We start from the raw sequence: 20,213 nt of genomic DNA on the forward strand, positions 1-20,213 counted from the left end.
ATTATGAGATTTCAAAAATTGCTGAGCAAAAGTTTTGAACCTTCACTTCTTCAAAATCACGCAACGGATTTTGATACGGGGTTCACAATTCCATAGATATTTTTTATGAAGGATTTGTATATATTTTATTTTACTAATTAAATTGTAACTTAACGATGTCGAGAGATATTTAAGAAAAATTAATATGGAGGTCTTAATGAAAGCAAATGGATACCAAAACAATAATTTACAATTTTTTTTCTGTCTGTATATTTGTTCTGGCATAACGCAAACACTATTACACTACGTAGAATGCATAGTTGTGTACCTCAAGATCCAATTAAAAAAACTGGTGTATATTTTATCTACTCGTAGATACATCGTCTAAAAGAGATCTATTGTATTAGTTTTCTTACTTCTGAAATTCACGCGTACTAAGTAGCGGGCAAAAAACCAGTGCAATACATCCTAATCAAACATTTTTATAAACATGTAAATGTCATGTGAAGTTGGGGCGGGTCACTACTTATAAATAAACAAATAATGAATAATGTACGACGACTAAAATGCAAATAGTGAGAAATACGATCGCAAAATTTACATAAAACTGAACTGAATCTAAATATCGGGGCATTCCCAATGTCTTGTCGTAAAATAGGTTCCTTTGTTGATTAACAACAATCCTTTTTTGTCTATGTATTATCATGATCTTAGATACAAAGGTAGGTATCTAAAAATAAAAATAATTAAAAAAAAATATTTTAAAAAGGCGACTGCATCATTAATAATACTTTCCTACGGATAATATTTATTTTAACGTTGCTATACTTCGTGAGTTGTTGCCTCTTATGTCAGACATATTGTTGCCCTTCTTACCCTTTAGGCGGAAACAAACTCATACATAGCTATTTCACCACATAAATAAGTACATTATGTGGTTGTATACGAGTATAATTCAAGATTATCACTAATATCCTCTACCATCACACCGTACAGCTTTTTTTACATTTATTTTTCTCTTTTAAAAGATTTTTAAGATTATATATAATAGCATAAATAACTGTCAATAGGCAATATGTATTGGTAGTTTGGCTGGGTGTCATGTAGTTCGTACGGCAATTGCATTTGAAGAGGGCAAGAAGCACTGACCTCGCTTAACCAGCAATATTGCTCAATCAGCTTCCTACGGTTCTTAGGGTTGTCATGTATTAAATATTTCCTGAATTGTTCCTATACTTTACAGGTGCTTATCAAGTAACACGCTTTTACAATGAACTATCTTCATTGATAAGTACAAAGAATAAAGCCTATTTTTTTAATTGTATTAAAAAATAAAAATCAGGGTTATAGATATGAGCATAAAAATTGAAAAAACTGAAAAGGAATTTCAGGTCATATAAAAAAATTAGTGTAACAAGGTGTTTTTTGGCTGATTGGTATTATGGTCTTGTGATTTTTTTTTTCTATTTATGACACATATTTTATGTAAAATAACCAACATATACAATTGCTATTGAATTCTTAATATTTTGAAACAACTATATCACTTTTCTGTGTCTCTACAACTGAAAAGTAAATTATTTCATTTAATAAAATTATTTATTCATAAAAAAATTGAAATTGAATTTTAAATATAAAAAAGGAAAAAATAATTATTGTGTTATAACTCTTAGTATGAAAATTTTTCTTTACCAAGAAATTTTATTATGAATATTTAAGAAATGGCCAATCATATACACACAATAATTATGTAATATTTTCCTACTTGTGACATTTAGTGTAAACAGTACTTATCTTTGGTAATATATACAATTAGATAATGTCAGCAACCTCAAGAATTTAAGTGGATATTTATGAGTCACTGTTGGAGACCACGATAACTCTGATAGTATTGAGCAATATGTAAAAAACCACAGATAATGAAATAGGCTTCGTACATTGCATTGCAGTTTACAAGTATGTTCTTTTATAAGTACTCTACACATTTAGATAGATAAGAATAAGACATATTGAAACATTTTGAAATGACTTGTTGATCATAAGTACACCCGAGTTTTTATTTTTGCTTCTGTAATCCTAATATCTCATGCGATATTATGGTAGAAAAGAACATAGGATTGATATACTTTTACGTCCATGGTGTTCAACATGAACATCATAGCGCAGTACAGGAATGAGAAATAATGAATTCGTATGGGGCATGAGAAAATTATATATTTTTATTTATTTATTTTACACTTTATTGCACCAAGTAAAAAAAGAAATAACAAATACAGTAAATATTAAGGAGAAGTGATACAAAAAGCGGCCTTATCGCTAAGCAATCTCTTCCAAACAGCCTTTCTTAAATAATCGTTTCTGTACAAAGTCGACATGTAACTTTTATTTTAAAAGGATTATATTTCAAATAATTTATATTTCTTAATAATTTCAGTTCCTAAACGGCAATCAAGTTACGTCACACGAAATCGGACATCTACCGTTTGAAGTGGAAATTACGGACGTTGTTCTGTATAACAGTTCCAATTTACTGACTGTGGCGATTGATAACACGCTCACTCTTAACACTATACCACAGGAAAATGGGTTGGTAGCAAATTTAGATTGAAACTTCACTTAATTCATTTAGATCGATATCTGAGGACAATGATCGTTTTGAGAAATTTGATCAGTACGCGTGTTCTGTACTTACCTCTTTTTTAAGTGGGGATAAATTTTCATGCGTTATGTTTTTTATATGTATTTAATAATAAATTTAAAAGAATGATCACTGATATGGGGTTCTATGAGCACTATTTACTTACCTCTTTTTTTAAGTGTTGATTAATTTTCATACGATATGTTTTTTATATGTATTAAATAATAAATTTAAAAGAATGATCACTGATATGGGGATTCTATGAGCATCACTGTTTGTTCAATGATGGCCATAAAGCTGTTCGTGTCTATAGGCGACTTTCCCATTCCATTAGATAGGTCGTTAGCTTATTTACTATTTCAGATTGCATAAAAAATAGTTTTGTTCATGTACTGTACAAAAATGATGAAATTTTCACGAAGATATCACTTAAGAAGTTTTGTTACTTTTAGTTTTAACCCGACTGCAATATATATATATATATATATATATATATATATATTAAATCAAAATAAATAGTTTTACCACAATTGAAGTCGATTTTTTTTATTATTGTACAGATATGATTTCTTTAACTACGCTGGTATTCACCGTACGGTGTATATTTACTCAACACCACAATTATATATAGAAGACATCGCCATAGATACAGACATACAGGGATATACGGGTAAGTCAATTAAATTATGTATAAATAAATATAATGAGTACAGTAGAATTTCGATTAGCCGAACATCGATTATTACAAGACAGGACGAATCGGATCCCATACAGTTGTTACAACTGAACATGTAATTCATTACAGCCAAGATTATTACCTAATTATTTCCAAATAAACTTTTAAATTACATATTATGAATTTATTATTTATGAATTTATTATTTATGAATTTATTATTTATTAATTTAGGTATTATGTAATCTATTATCTTTATAGCTCGTAATTTTTTTTATATCGTATTGTCTAAATGGCGTATGTACAACCCTTAACCTAATAAAAAAAAATATAAAATTGTATTATTGTTTAATTGAATTTAAAATCGATTATTCGGATTTTCGATTATACGAAATACTCCTAGTTTTATTTGATTTGGATAATCGAAATTCTACTGTAATCGTCTTACAGTAACTCTACATTCAGTTTATATTCATTATTTATTATTGCATATAAAATTAATGCAATTTATTAACCAAATTTGTAGGTTATTGATTGCATTTATAATTTAGCAAGTAGATACCAAATAAATGCTTCTTACTTTATTGTTTAATATGAATATGCAATCCATAAACTAATAAAAAAAGAAAACTAATCTATGGACCTGTGTATGTATTAAAAGTAACATCAATACCTAAATATCAACCTTTTTTAGTGTCGTGACTCATGACCGCTGGTACTGTAAATCCAATTAACTTACTTATTTTAAATGGATTACCTACCTGCCTGTTAATTTTATAAATAAATTGGGGAATATCACCCACTGTCTGAATAATTGGCTTACAAGTATTTTAATTCAGATACCTGTCGTTTGAATATTTGATATTTCTTATTTATAAAAGTCTACAAACTATCTGTTATTTTCTAATAAAGACAAGAATCTAAATACATAATATTACTTACTTGTTAGTAATAAAAACGATTTTACAACATCACTACATTATGTGTATTGTCACACAGGTATTGTCACTTACTACATATCAGTCAAAGGATCAAGTGATGATGACATCATATGCTTTGTGGAGGTCTTCGATAGGAAAAACACAAAGGTCGCAGCCTCACAAAACTGCAGTGGGGTGATAGACATCCCTCAGGCACACCTCTGGTGGCCTTATCTCATGCATCACGATCCTGGATACTTGTACACAATGAGGGTAATTGTATTAATTACTAGCTACATTCTTCGACTTTGATTTTTCTTACATATATTAGAATTTAGGTGTGTAGGTCGTGTATGCCGTGTAAGTCTTGAGATAGAGTGGACCACCCCTTCCTTTTCCTTGGGTGTCGTAAGGAGCGACTAAGGGAGTTTATGGTGGAGGGATTGGCAGCAGCGTCCCTCTTAAAACATCTATAAAAACCTACTGCGGTTGCCAACCCACCTGCAAGCGTGGCAACTACCGGCGAAACTCTTCTTTTGGGGAAAGCTTATGTTCAGCAGTGGACAGTTAACGGCTGAAATAATTATATTAGAATTTAAAGTAGCATATATTAATCTAAGATATAGTCTGTAGATATATTTAATTTTGAGTCCAAATTTTTACATTACATACATACGATGTATGAGGTTTTGAAAGATATTGGCCTATGGGTAACTGAATCCTTGTCTTGTTTGTAATTATTTATGAATCTTTATTATCTATTATAGTTAATGATTTGTTCTCTGACTCTTCAAAACGACTAATTAATTCACCATAACAAATATAATTCACAGTATTCCACATACAAACAAATGGGAATTAATTAAATTTTCTTCGCATATTTACTTACTAATGAATTTCTCTGAAGAATTTAATAATAAATTTTCTTCGCAGGTCTCCTTAGTAAACACACGAGATGAATTAGTAGATACTTACACTGAAAAATTCGGCATTAGAACCGTAAGCTGGACGAACACTACAGTCTACTTGAATGGTCAACAGATATACCTGCGCGGGTTCGGCATGCACGAAGACTCTGATGTAAGTATGAGTTTTAATGTCTTTGTTAATATTATTTCTTATTAATATTATAAAATTGTAACTACACGATGTTTTTGGTAAACACTGCATCCCACCGCTACCTTTTATTCCCAGGACATTACAGATACAGGATATACCGGTACAAAAAGGAGAAAACTAAACCACCTAAACAGTATAGTTCTAATCCCTTATGAAAAGCCCTATGCCGATAGGATTCTGGGCTGTCCTTTCTTTGTCTTAGGGCTAAGTGACTTTGACAAAAGAGGCGTTTATGTCTCTTTTGTCGAAGACTCACTTACGCTCCCTAAAACAATCTCCTTTACTGTTTTGTTATAGATACAATGGTATATTTGGTATGACTTGTAGATATAATCACCTTCATAAACCCATGTTACAAGATGGATTCACAGAAAGAATTAACCTGAAGAAAAAAACATCTATGTACAAATAACACTTATATTGTTCTATCACATCCTCAGTTCCGCGGCAAAGGCTGGGATCCGGTGTTGTGGGTGAAAAATATAAATCTGATCAAGTGGGTTGGTGGAAATTCCTTCCGTACCTCTCACTATCCGTACGCGGAAGAGATCTACCAATTGGCTGACGAGCACGGAATCATGATAATCGACGAGTGTCCCAGCGTTAACGCTATGTAAGCATATCACTTGATATTGCTCAATCATCATCATCATCATATCATCTTTTAACTGTCCACTGCTGAACATAAGCCTCTCCATTGTCAGTAGTTGCCACGCTTGGCAGGTGGATTGGCAACCGTAGGTAGGCTTTAGAGGTGTTCTAAGAGGGACGCTGCTGCCCATCCCTTGCCTTTAAATTTCAATTATCTATCATTTATTAAGGCATATCCTATATGGCAATGATTTTAGACTTGCAACATATGTATGTACAAACCTACATGTTTTTTTTTTAATGGGTGAAAATGGATTGGTAACCCCGCCCGCGCTATTGGTATACACCGACGAGGCACCAGTGGAACATGATAAGTGAGAATGAATGCAGGTTAGTTGGCCCACCATGATGAATTCGACAAGAATTAAACATGATGATTTCCAGGGGGAACCGAGTGGAGGTCAACCTGAGAGGGTATATTGCTAGTAATGGGGCTATTAGACCCCATTACTAACAATCCCTTTCCCCCCTAAACCTACATGTGATATATTTCTGCTGGCATCATTCCATAGTTGCATCAGTCAAACCGTATGCTAGCTAGTTTTGTAGAATTGAAAATTATAACAAATATTGTGAATGTCCCATACCCAATAATCTCTAATTGGACGATACATGATTTAGTTGATTCTAAAAACCCCTACTGTCACTTTCTAAATGGCTGACTCTAACGATGGCCGTATCAGGTATATACTTACAGCATGCGATGGTCTGACGGCAACGATAAGTGATGTCTCACTTTCTGTTATCGTTGAACCATTGCGAGCACGTGCGGTACTGATACGACATGGTCTATTTCAGGTAGATTATAATCTACAAGTACCTTTTTGTCCAATGTTACCAACATAAACTTCTTTTTAGAGTTATAAATACATCTAATTGAGTTGATTAGTGTTTCAAATGGCCTTCCCAAAAGCGGATTTTCATGATTTAACTATATGTTTTGTATCAACGGTACGCGATATCTTAGATAATTCTGAATCGACTTTTATGATTGATTTCTTAAGCATAATCCATACTTTATACATTAAAGTTGTCGTATTATTAAATCAAATCTTAGATTAATCCTCTAATAAGAAATAGGTACAAGCATTATTAGGAGGACATATTGTTATCTGACCACTTTTTAAATATTTATCAAGTATATTTAGAATCGTTTATTTCTTTTTAAAATACATGCAAATAACACGGAGAACGCACATATAAATATTCATCATAGTAAAAAAAAATATTAATACATTTTAAATTGAACAAATATTATTTTTATGTTTTATTTGTCACAGTCGTGAGTCGTGAACAGCTCCTAACCGAAAACCGATCAGAGGTCATGACCATCGCTAAAAAATCAAATAGTTGTCATTTTAAGGGCATAACAAATTGTCATCAAGTGTATCGAAATACAAAGTTTAGAAAAAAATAATAACAATATGTACTATTGACAGTAAAGTATAATAATAGGTATATATTGTTATATATTTATAACATATATATTACGAAAATACTGAACAGAAATCTAACAACATTTTTCATGACCTCAATAGCTTTCCACGAATGTGGAAATCAAGCATACACGTAATTAATTACACTAATAGCCCTCCTGATAATCGGCTAAGCTTACCATGTGCGCGTTACTATACTTAAAAAAATATTTCCATTTTAAATAATCCTATACTGTAGGAAAATTTCGGCGATAAGCTAATTTTGAAATTGAAGTATATGTAAATTTGTTTCTATTATTTAAAAGACAGAAAAAAACATACTGCAATTGCTCATGGGGACAATTTATAAATGTCACCTGCATAGATTCTTTTGTTTCTGCCACAAAGCAGTTGCGCTGGCATGGCTGTGTTTTGATATCAAGGATGAGGGTAATATGGCAGTACAATTATAAAGTACGGAGACGCAATACCTTAGTGCTCAGGAGTGACAATACGAGTACATGAGGAATATCATGTGCTTCTCAGCTTAATGTGTTCTATACTATCCATGATGATGTTCTACCCGCTACTTTATACACTTGGATTTAGAAGTACTCTAGAAGTAAGAAAACCAATGTAATAGACTACTTCCAGATAGTGTATCACGAACAAACATACACCAATTTTTAAGTTAGACCTTCAGGAGCAAACTGTGAAAATAGCACCCAATTATTTACAGTAATTTTTTCATGATAATAATAATCTCTATAATTTATAATTTTCACATATCAAAGCCGTGTGGTCCCGGCATAGAATTGGCCACCCCTTCCTAACCCGTGTTTGCCGTTAGAGCCAACTAAAGCAAGGCAAGGGATGGGCAGCATCGTCCCTCATAAAACATCTATAAAACCCTGACTGCGGTTACCAATCCGCCTGCCAAGCGTGGCAACTACTGGCAAAACCCCCCAAGGGTGAGACTTATGTTCAGACCATGTAATGGACATAAGTCTCACCCTTGTGAATAAATACGTGAATAAAAATGTAGTTTTAACATTGCTCTTATTAAGACATCTTATATTAACTTTTCCTAAATATCTTATAAGATCGATTTGTGTATCTTTCATTTACAGCAATTACTCAGACTCTTTGTTGGAAAAGCATAAGCAGTCCCTCACAGAGTTGATTAGAAGAGATAAAAATCACCCGAGCGTGATCATGTGGTCCATCGCCAACGAGCCGGTGAGCGACAAGCCTAACTGCGACGAATATTTCAAGTAAAAACCATTATTTTTAGAATACGTCTTATCATTCTTGGTATCTGTATACTTTCAGATGTGACTGATTAAACTGGAGATTGGCTTAATTTTTTTTTATAAATTTACTATTGGTTGTAGAAGAGATTCTCATAATAAAGATTCTATATTACTATTATTTATAGAGAGTCGTCAAATACTAGTAGGTACTTCGACAAAACAGACTTTTTTAACTTTTTATACGATCTGTACTTGCTGTTGACCGCAGATGGCCTTGACAACTTCACCGAACGCGTACAGGGGCGAGTGCAAATAGCAATCAAAGCTCACAAGAGGGGAGCGACGAAGTCTTATCGATGGATTGCTAATTAATTGACTTACACAAACGTCGTTTTGTCTGTTTTTGGGATATTTTTGGTATTCGACTCTCCATTTAGATTTATCTATTTGATCTTCTATAAATCAATCACGATGAAAGTGTACAGTACTATATTTACTACTACATTACACGTACTATAAATTATAACGTATGTTAAATGTAAATTTGTTTACTTTATAGGCTCCACAATAACAGGTTACATAACTTCACATAGACAATATAGAGACAGTACAGTTCTAAATTTTTTTTTATTCTGAAAATTTTAATTATTTATAAATGATGTAGATCCAATTAATTTGGTAATGAGAATGTTGTTAAGTACCAAATATTCGTCACATTGTAAGAAAATCATTTGAAAAAATAAAATTTTATTCAATAGCATTAAACGACACAATGAATTAATTTAACAGTGTGAATTAATTTATCATTTCCCCGTATGAAAAATATTCAGTAAAAAATAGTGTCTTGAAAATATTCTATTAATTAGAGTTTCCTATTAATATCCTTAATCACTAAATAATATTTTCGGCCATTGAAATCTCAGCTTGTATTAATATTGGAGTTTGCAGTCAAAGAATGTTTTGGCCGGGACAAAATTTCCATCTATGTTTGTCTCGTCTTCCCCGACTTTTAATTTCGACGAAAGATAATTAAATCACTTAAAATTCATTGCCACAATATCGTGTATATTGTGGCAATGAATTTCAAGCTTATAAAAACAAACATTTTGTCCACAGAAAAGGTATATATACCTTTTAAGGTTAGGTTTAAAGCTTAAATAAACGCTCTTGTTTGCGTAGGCCTTAAGTAGTATAGTGGTCTGACCGTAGCACAGGGAAATATTTAATTATATAGGTGCGCTAATGGAATATCCATTCTATTAAAAAAAAATCTGCAATTCAGTTATCTTTTATGACTCTATTATACCCTTAGATAATGGTTATATTTGGTTTCTTGCAACAATACGAGTATAGTACAGTATCTCTATAGAAACTAGGATATGCCCCCATATCTGAGCCATATGCCACCATATATGAGGCATATGGCTCTCTACCCATAGAGAATATATAATATAATCTATCTTCAATCTATGTGGTCAGAAATCTTTGTCATGATTATCATTATTAATGTTTGCATATGATTTATAAAAACATTGTTTCGTGCATTCAATTCAACAGCGCCTTTATTTATTTACCTAAAAAGTAGAATAGTCATACGTTTTCTTTTATCTACGGTAAATATTTGTAATATTTCTAGGTGACCGTAAAATTTCAATCATAACCAGTCGTTTTCGTTTGTTACCGTGTGTTATTCATATCAGTAAAGCTATTGTGTTACTTGACCTCTTTATTTTCCTACCAATATTACTCACAAATCACTTTTAGAATCGCTATGAAGTTATATGAAATATTAAAAAAAAAAATACTACACTAGCTAGTTTTAATAAGAATTTTATCGCTGAGCAATTATAGAGGTTTTTTTTTATACCACTTAGAATGGCAAACAAGCTGACGGCCCACTTGATGGAAAGTGGTAACTGTCGCCTATATGAGCAGTATCATGGACATAACAAAGTATACTGTTGTTAGATGCAACAATTATAATTAATTTGGTTTCAGAAAAGTGGTGATGCATGTCAAGACTATGGATGTATCGAGACCAGTCACTTATGCACTAGCTAATCCCAAGGATATTGCGGTAGGTTACCTAAAAAATAAATATACAGTTAAATAGCACAGTTAATACTTATAGATAGGGGGGAAAAGGATTGTCAGTGATGGAGTCTAATTAACCCATTACTTATAATATACCCTATCTGGTCGATCACCATTATTACATTTTTAGCCCATGTTTTCACTTATTTAAAAAATACTCAAAGATAAAATGCATAAATGGCTAGCTACTATTTTAAAAATATTATTAGGAGCAAAAATAAAAATGTTCTAATTTGAATGCCTCTCCATATTCTTTGAACAGGTAAGTCTTATTTAAAAATTGATTCTCGTCAAACACATGTAATTTAGTAGTTCTTTTTTTAATCGACTACAAAATTACGTGTGTAATCGATCTGATAAAATGTGGCCCCACAGTTCCAAGGCACGTCTCTTAATATCTCTAAAAGCATTGGGATCCTTGGTGTCGACATCTCTAGTGACGTACAGTTCCGTGGCCATCTCGAAGATAAGGTGAAGCTGGCATCCAAAAAACTCGGTGTGCTTAATAGAGCGAAGCATTACTTCACGCCGGATCAGCGATTAATGCTTTACAAATCGCAAATCCGGCCCCGTATGGAGTATTGCTGTCACTTATGGGCGGGAGCACCTAGATACCAGCTTGAACCCTTCGACTCAGTGCAACGACGAGCTATGAGAATTGTCGATGATCCCATGCTTGCAAGCGGTATTGAACCCTTAAGTCTTAGGAGAGATTTTGCCTCACTCTGCGTGTTCTACCGCTTATACAACGGATTGTGCTCAGAGGAATTATTCAATATGATGCCTACGGCCACTTTCTATCATCGTACGGCTCGCCATCGACAGGGAGTTCACCCTCATACCTTACAGCCTAAATGGTCGCGTACAACGCGGTTTCAGAGATGCTTTCTCCCACGAACACTCAGGTTATGGAATGAGCTCCCTGCCGAGGTTTTCCCGAGAGACTACAGCATGGGGTTCTTCAAAAGGGGGGTAAAGAGGTTTCTTCAGGGTCGGCAACGCGCGCGTAATACCTCTGGTATTGCAGGCGTTCATAGGCTACGGTAACCGCTTACCATCAGGTGGGCCGTATGCTTGTTTGCCACCTCAGTGGTATAAAAAAAAATGTAATAACATGTTCTAATAAAGCTTATTTATTGTCTACAATATTTAAAATTATATCTTTTGTTTTAAAAGAACAATAAAAATTTATATCCATTCATTTAATTCAATTATTTTGATGACTTCCATAGTAAAGGTCGGCACGTGGCTTTACGTAAATAAAATTTCGGATTCGTATCCTGGTCGGATCAATTTTGGAAACGAACTTTTTTGAATTGGATCAAGTCTATGTACTCTGGGTTGTACTCTCAAATGTTTGGTGTCTGGTTTTTCAAGACCTACAAACCTGGACCTAGAAGTAAGATATCCTAACTTTAAGACCAAGCATTCAAATTGTTGTCCTACATCAGGGCAAGCACCTGGACGTGATCAGCTTCAACCGCTACAATGGCTGGTACAGCGAGACGGGCGAGCTGCAGCACGTGGCGGAGAACGTGGCGCGGGAGGCGCTGCAGTGGCACCGCAAGTATAACCGCTCCGTCCTCATGTCCGAGTACGGCGCAGACACCATCGCCGGAATGCACTTCGTTAGTATATAGATTGAAATCTAGATCATTAGAATATTTTTTAAGGGAGTTTTCTACCAATGAAACTTTTTTCCGGAGAAAAACTGAAGAAATTGAGTATAAATATATAAACGATAAGATGTATATAACGTAGCTAGCTATTAGGTTACTAGCAATAAACTATGCTTTGGAAACAACTTCCAGCAGCAGTAATTCCGCACCGATACGACATCGTAACCTTCAAGAGCATATTACCTTTTAAAAGGTCGGCAGAACATATGCAATTCCTTTAGTGTTGCGGGTGCACATAAGAGACGGTAGTCACTTACCGTCAAGTAAGCCGCATGCTCGTTTGCCCCCTGTGTTATAAAAAAATTATCTTTAGCAATTTTTTATGAAATTGCTAATACTAATACCAAAAGGAAGAGGATTGTTAATAACAAGGTCTAGTCACACCATTGCTATACACCCATCCCGTTGCACGACCTCACCTCATTTGTCACGATGGACTAACTGACTAGACATCATTCTCAATTAACGTCCTTGACTGTTACACCTTAAGCATATAGTAATAGCGCAGTTGGAGTTACCAATATTATATATATTACAATTCATTTCCAATTTTTAGTTGCCGACATTCGTATGGTCAGAAGACTACCAGGTGGCTCTGATGTCAGAACATTTTAAGGCGTTCGACAAATTGCGCCAAAGCGGCTTCTTCGTCGGCGAGTTCATATGGAACTTTGCTGATTTCAAAACTAAACAAGGTTAGTACCGGAGCAGTTTATAATTTGAATTCAGTTGAATTCAGTTGCTAATCCGCCTGCCAAGTGTGGCAACTACTGGCAATCCCCCCAAGGCGAAGGCTTATGTTCAGCAGCGGACAGTTAAAGGCTGATATGATGATAATGAGTTCAGTTGGGTTTAAAGGGATGAGCTTGTATGGATAGCACTAAAATTTATTTAATAATTAAAAATCATATAAGACTATACTTATGTCCAGAAGGAGAGTGAATATAAAAATGTCTGCGATTAGCGCTGAATGAAAGAGACATAACATAAAGATAGAAATATGATGATGATGATATTTCCAATACCGCTGAACGCCGTTTTAATATTAGTAATACATTGTTCTTACCATCTGTTTCATTTTAACTAGTGTAAAATCTAATGGTACATATCCAATCAGGTATAATAAGAGCGGGGGGCAATAAGAAGGGTATATTCACTCGGTCACGACAACCGAAAGCAGCAGCACACCACTTACGGGCGCGGTACCACGCGGTGGCGGCCGCCGACGTAGGCGCAGCACCGCCTCGACCAGACCTATACATCAGCGACAACACGAGAATATACCACGGGGAACTATAACGTAGCCGTTTTTACCGGATCCGACATATTCCGGACACTTGTAGTACCGCCTTTTAAGACTAAATATAGAGAACGGACGGCGACAGAGAATACATTAAATAAAATTTAATATTATTTGGATACAGAATAGTATACTTTGACGCCCGATGGACGTTCCTAGCCAATATAATATAAGCTAATACGAATAATTTATTCCAACTGCCAAATAAAAGTTGTGAGAATATACGAAATGTAATGTATATTATACACCTACATAAAGTACAATAACTCAAAAGTGTTGTAAAATATATAATTTTGAACTTAGGCCTGAGAAATGTCTGCAGTATTTTCCTCTCCAATGTTCACTATACTTCTACCTACTTAGTAATTTTACAGCCAATTTACCTCATGAAGTTCAATCATATGAGAAAATTCGTTGTTCCTTAATTCCTTTTATTTATTTTTTTACTATAAAGTACCATTCACATAGTTTCGAGTGATCATTTGAAAACAACTTGTGGGCATAGTTCCGTGTCAGGAGAAATCAATCCGTAAGTGTCCCAGAGTATGTACTGAAATAATCACGTGCTCTCAATGCTTTCTGCGGAATGGCATTTTGTTATATTTTTCTATATGTAATCTAATTAAATAGTAAAATTTTAAGTACATTTGTAAATGATCTCTCGGCGGTTACGATCCGGAGTTTTAAAGACTTTGACTCTTGACTTGTACCTGTGTGAATGGTGCTTTAATCAAGAGCTTTGAAAACATTTTACATGGCTCGAATGCATTTGTTCTTTTAGTCTATATAAATTATGTAAGTTTTAGGTAAGGTAACTACCATAGACATGCAATTGACGCCTGCGTGTACTTTCTATGTCAATTTGTGACCATAAATTAGGCTCATTAGAACCTTGACTGCGACCAAATTTCGATTCAGAGTAACTGCATGGTATTTATGTCAAAAAATGATTAATGGTTTAATAAACTGATAAAAATTAACCTACTACGTGGATAGGTATCGTCGAAAATGTTTATTACCTACATAAGGAGGTTTCCCATCGATAAATTATAGCTTTTTTCATTTCAAACAAGACAAGTAGTGACGCGTTTAGTTTTGAAACAGCTGCAGTATCTATTTCTAGTTACGTCTGTGGTGCTTACCTAATAACTGATTTTCTATAAGTATTATTATTAAGACCATAATTAAAACTAAGTCTAACCTATAAGTTGTGTTCAACATTTTATTTAAAATACGATAAAATGTGACACTTAAACCAAAATGTCATTAATTTATCTGCTGTTTAACTTTATAACGCTAAATTAAATAATCGCAACGTAATTACTGTGTATATGGATTTGACATTAAATAATAACATGTCTTTGGTTCTGTTTAAAATATGTATTGCTTTGTTAGGGCAAATTTTGGTTTGCTCAGAACGTTGAGCACACCGAATTCGACTTTAAATTCTAGATGACTATGTCTGTAACATGTAATGTAACGTAACCGTACGTCACTAGAAATTAACACCTAATATCCCAACAGTTCATCTTCACCTATCCTTTTTCATTGGTGCTCCGCCAGCGTATACCGATCACGCAAGCGGTCTTACCATTTTATTTTTAATATTAAAAAAATACCTCCTCTTAGAGATGGTGAAAAATGTGTCCTGGGATTGTAGAGCCACATAAAATAGTATTTTTAATTAAATATAAACGAACATATTAGGGGTTCGATCGTGGAGACCATTGCTCTAAACTTATTTCTTAATCTAATATTTTAATTTGATAGTTTCGCGATAGTTTAGAATTTTTTATTTTTAGAGATGGGTTTAGAGATGTGGTGTTTCAGAATCGACCCCAATATTCTCATAATGCATTACATTGATTTTAATGGATAATAAGTATTAATGGACAAATTCGAAAACTACTTAACTGATTTTGAAATTTCTTTCACCTATATATCAACGTGTAACATAGGCTATAAATTATTTTCGAAAATTCTACCCGTGCGAAGTCGGGCCGGATCCTTAGTAATTGATATGTTTATGATACATTCCATTGAAACAACCTTGTTAACACTTAATTTACATTAGGCGTCGATTCCTATAAACATATAAAATTATTGGTCTATATGTATAATGTACATTATTAAAAATATATACTTTTAAAAATAAATTTATTTTATAAAATAATAAATATAAGTAGAATAAATTCAGTTGTAATAGTATAAATTAACGTTTCCATGAAATAAAATTGTTGAAAACTTATTTCTATTTTGTTTATGTATAAATAAATATATGCAATAATTACCTACATATATATATTACCTATCTGTAACACCTATGATCGTTCGAAATTCAAATGACCTATATATACCTAGTTTAAATTATAAGAAAACTTACTTCAACGTACTATATTACATCTAACTAAGTATTAGATTTACTTAAAACAATTACCTAAGTATAATAAATATAATGTATTATTATTTAAGTGCCATCAACTGTAAGAATAGTCTTGGAACTTGTACAAGTATTTCCTGTATCGAAATAGGTGCATATGGTATGTACAAGTACGTACACACATATTAACAGGTAAAATAATTGAATATTGAATATTTTACTTCTAGCGAGATCAAATATTGTTTCTAGCTTATATTTATTATTTAAGATATTCCGATATATGGCCAGTAAATTTGCCGCTATGATGAAGCACAAAATACAAGTACAAGCCAGACCTATAATAGGTTATTTCTTCTTATGAGAGAGATTTGTGCCCAAAACTGGGACACTAATGGGCTGTTAAGTTACGAGTATAATAATAATGTAGTATTGCCCTATAAATTAACGTTTCACTATCCTGTCCTACAGTTTTTTTTATGTTTAAAAATATGTTCGTTTTAAAGATGTTTGGATATATCTTATTTAATCACAAATAGTTGTGATTATAAATTACACAGATGGACCACATTCTATAATATAACTACGAGTACATGACTATAGTATAAATACTTTTTACATCGGGTAAAGCTGCAGATTACAGCTTTATAACATAAATGTAATTTATCAATTAAAATTACTTGAGTATCATTTTATTTTTTATTTTATACCGACTAATTTCTTTAGAGCTTAAGTTACATTCTGATCAGAAACAAATTTTTGCTGTTGAGTTTTATGAATTCTGAACTTAACATAAGTAACACAGAAACGTAAAAAAATAGCAGATACCGAAAATATTTTTGTCCCATAAAACTACTTAATGAATAGATACTTATTATATTTCCTCGATAATCCTCGTATGTGCTTAGATATTTAATTTTTAATTATACTGTTGCTTCGTGGTCAATTCCTGATGATTGCGTCATGATGGGTCTGTTAGCCAGACCTATTTTTATTTTCACCTATTACTGGTACCTCGCTAATATATACTGATAACACAGGCGGAGGTGTCATTCCATAATCATCCATCTAAAAAAATACAACCTAGCATATTAATGGGAAGAAAGCTAACCCCTTTATAATATATACACCAGAAGATCAATTTACATGTGGTACCCCGTAAAAATTATCGTATTAAATTCCTAATGATTTCGTCCACCACTCTGGGGATTAAAGTAAGCATGACTTGTTTTACTTGATACACAATTACGACAAATATCGATATCGATACCATACTGAATCCGAAAGTATACCCACTCTTTAAAAAATTAAAATATTATTTCATCATCATCATTTCACCTATTATCCGAAAAATTATTTACGAGTATATAATTGAATAACTTTATAATTTTTTTATATTAATCAGTTAAACAACAAGTGTCAATATTTAAAAAAAAAATGTCAACAACTCTATAGAAATTGAGTTTATTTCTACCAAGCATTTTTGACATCTATCCTGTAATAGGCCATAATATATAACCAAAAAACTATAACAAGGCTATAATATATACCAAAGAATATATAACCAAGGGAAATAAATGAAACTAGATTTAAATGAGAGATCAGCGAAAAAATAAAACGATCGATACGGATCGAATGCTCTCACTTAGCAAATCACTTAGCGTCAACTTAGGGGTTTTTTTTTTATGAGTGAAAATGGTATGGTAACCCCGCCTGCGCTAACGGGATACGCTGGCGGAGCACCAGTGAAGGGTGATAGATGAGAATGAAAACAGGCCAGTTAGCCCATCATGATGAATTCATCAGGAATTAATCATGATAGTTTCCAGGGGGAACCGCGAGGAGGTCGACCTGGTTGGGTATATTGCTAGCAATGGGATTCTCAGTCTCCATTACTAACAATCCCTTTCCCCCCGTCAACTTAGGGTTGCCGTATATGTTATACAATGACACATTAGTGTTGTCATTGTGACATTAAAAGCACAACGCAATTTAAATAATGCACCTCAGAGTAACTAATTACCAATCTTTAAGATCGTTTCTGAGGCCCCGTTCTCTAAACCTATCACGAAAATTAAAATTTTATTTGATATCACAATGAAATCTTTAAGGTTAGGACCAATATGAGCTAAATTTCTAATAGATTTAAAACAAAATTACTATAAAATTGGTTTACAATAATTTATAAAACAATAATTTCGCGAAACTATCAAATTAAAATATGTGATTAAGATATAAATTAAAAAATAATAATTCTGAATTTAGTCAAAAGTAACTAATCTAGTGTGCTGTGATTTCCAGGTAACTTATTCTAGAGTCGGCACTGTCTATATATTAACATAACTGGAACACAATAAAATAAATAAATATTAATATTTTTGTACTACTATTTATAATATATATCCTATACAAAATACCAATTTCAAAAGGTATTATAAAAGAGTCGGTCATTTTATAGCGAAAATTTTTAAATTTCAATGAATTGGTTGCATAGATTTGTAGAAACTTTTTCTTCGAAGAAGTAAGCATGTTGACAGTTCTGTTTCGTGATTGTTTTGTACTTGTTTTTATTTTGTATTAAATTTATACTTACCATGTTGACTGCAGTTGTTTAAAAAAAGTTATATTTTAATTCACAAACTTGACTCACTTCATTTACAGAAACAATTATCGAGATATTAAAATTATAACATCACTTTTGTACTCGTGAATAATTAATGAAGTAAATAAGAAATATGACCAGATGTATTCAATGTGGTGAAATTCCTAAATACAAATGCCCTACATGTCTCCAACCTTAGTAAGTATAACTTAAATTTCTACATGTATCACATAATTACTTAGTATTTGGTATTTACCTAGTTTGAATTCAGTTCAAAGCATGTGATATCTCACCATGTGTTATGTGTTACAAAAAAAGTTTACAGCAAGTATAATGTTTACATTTATATTAATCATTGTAATGATCATAGACATCTCCCAACCCTACATCCAACTAACCATTCCTAGTTAATAATTTTTACACCTTATACCTATTTATTATTATATACATAAATATTGTTCTAGTTGCTCAGTTTTGTGCTGTAAGGAGCACAAACTAAATCCTTGTTCAGCTCCATCTAAACCTGAAGTGTGTGCTTCAAAACCAAGCTTAAGTTATGAATTTCCTACAGAAGATACTGTTGCACCAGAAAAATTAGAACTGTTAAGTAAGTATAATCAGTTTTAGAACTAATATTACTGTGCATAATAGGTATCTACTATAGTTCTCCATTTCATTTACTAGGATATGTAAATAACTCAAAATGAAATTAACATTACCAATGTTAATTTTAGAATTAATTTCAAGTGGGGGCTGACCCCCCGTATAAAAAATATACATATAAACTTTAGGATAGTTATCGGTCCACTGCTGAACATACTTATTATGCTCATGCTTGACAGGCAGGTTGGCAACCGCAATTAGGAAGAAGGATGCTGCTCTGCTACTCATCCCTAAACCATAAGTTGTCTTAGTTGTCTCTTACAACAACCATGGGAAAGGAAGGGGTGGTCTGTTCTATGCCGGGACCACACCACAGTGGTTTTTTCAGCACATTTTTGAGAATTTCTGTTAGATTTGTAGAAAATTGACTTAAAAGTATACCTGACTAGCTAAGTTAACAAATCATACCATTATTTTTCATTTCAGGAAATTCTACAGAGTTAAAAAAATGTTTAGAAAATCCACATGTTAGAACAATATTGGAATTACTGGATAAGTCACCCCATCCAGATGAACTAATTCAAAAATATATGCAAGAGCCAATATTTACAGAGTTTGTGGATATATGTTTAAATACTGTGGCACCTGCAGAAGATATTGACAAATTATAACCTATATATGGTACTTTTTATAATGTTAACATAATTTAAAATATATATATTTTCCTAAATAATAATATGTATTATTATTTATCATCATCATCATGAAGATTGACAGTATATGAGAGGTGTCTCTTTTCCTTGATAAGTAAAATTTTTTGTACAAAAATCTTTTAGACATTTATTGTTTATTACTAAAAATAGGATATACCTTAGACTGTTACAATTTACTGCCTATGGAAGTAGATC

The 20,213-nt window shown here is 32.7% G+C and overlaps 2 protein-coding genes across 2 annotated transcripts in view; both read left to right on the top strand.

Annotated features, from left to right (window-relative positions):
- LOC128201176 (beta-glucuronidase-like) overlaps positions 1–16,790 on the top strand; it is a 34,423-nt gene extending 17,633 nt beyond the window's left edge. Inside the window, exons 4-13 of the mRNA XM_052897302.1 lie at positions 2,414–2,565; positions 3,178–3,287; positions 4,292–4,485; positions 5,146–5,292; positions 5,772–5,944; positions 8,528–8,671; positions 10,649–10,727; positions 12,196–12,372; positions 12,980–13,118; positions 13,541–16,790. Of these exons, the coding sequence (XP_052753262.1) occupies positions 2,414–2,565; positions 3,178–3,287; positions 4,292–4,485; positions 5,146–5,292; positions 5,772–5,944; positions 8,528–8,671; positions 10,649–10,727; positions 12,196–12,372; positions 12,980–13,118; positions 13,541–13,722 (1,497 nt within the window). The 3' untranslated portion in view covers positions 13,723–16,790. The remainder of the gene's footprint in view (positions 1–2,413; positions 2,566–3,177; positions 3,288–4,291; positions 4,486–5,145; positions 5,293–5,771; positions 5,945–8,527; positions 8,672–10,648; positions 10,728–12,195; positions 12,373–12,979; positions 13,119–13,540) is intronic.
- Positions 16,791–18,632: 1,842 nt separating this feature from the next.
- On the top strand, positions 18,633–20,041 carry LOC113520687 (zinc finger HIT domain-containing protein 3). The gene is made up of 3 exons (XM_026906092.3): positions 18,633–18,900; positions 19,167–19,309; positions 19,792–20,041. Exons 1-3 carry the CDS (start codon positions 18,836–18,838, stop codon positions 19,974–19,976), a joined length of 393 nt encoding a protein of 130 aa, XP_026761893.2. The 5' UTR covers positions 18,633–18,835; the 3' UTR covers positions 19,977–20,041.
- Positions 20,042–20,213: the final 172 nt, after the last annotated feature.

Source organism: Galleria mellonella, unplaced genomic scaffold (genome assembly GCF_026898425.1).
Source record: "Galleria mellonella isolate WM207_F2 unplaced genomic scaffold, CSIRO_AGI_GalMel_v1 utg36, whole genome shotgun sequence".
NCBI classification, from domain to species: Eukaryota; Metazoa; Arthropoda; class Insecta; order Lepidoptera; family Pyralidae; genus Galleria; species Galleria mellonella.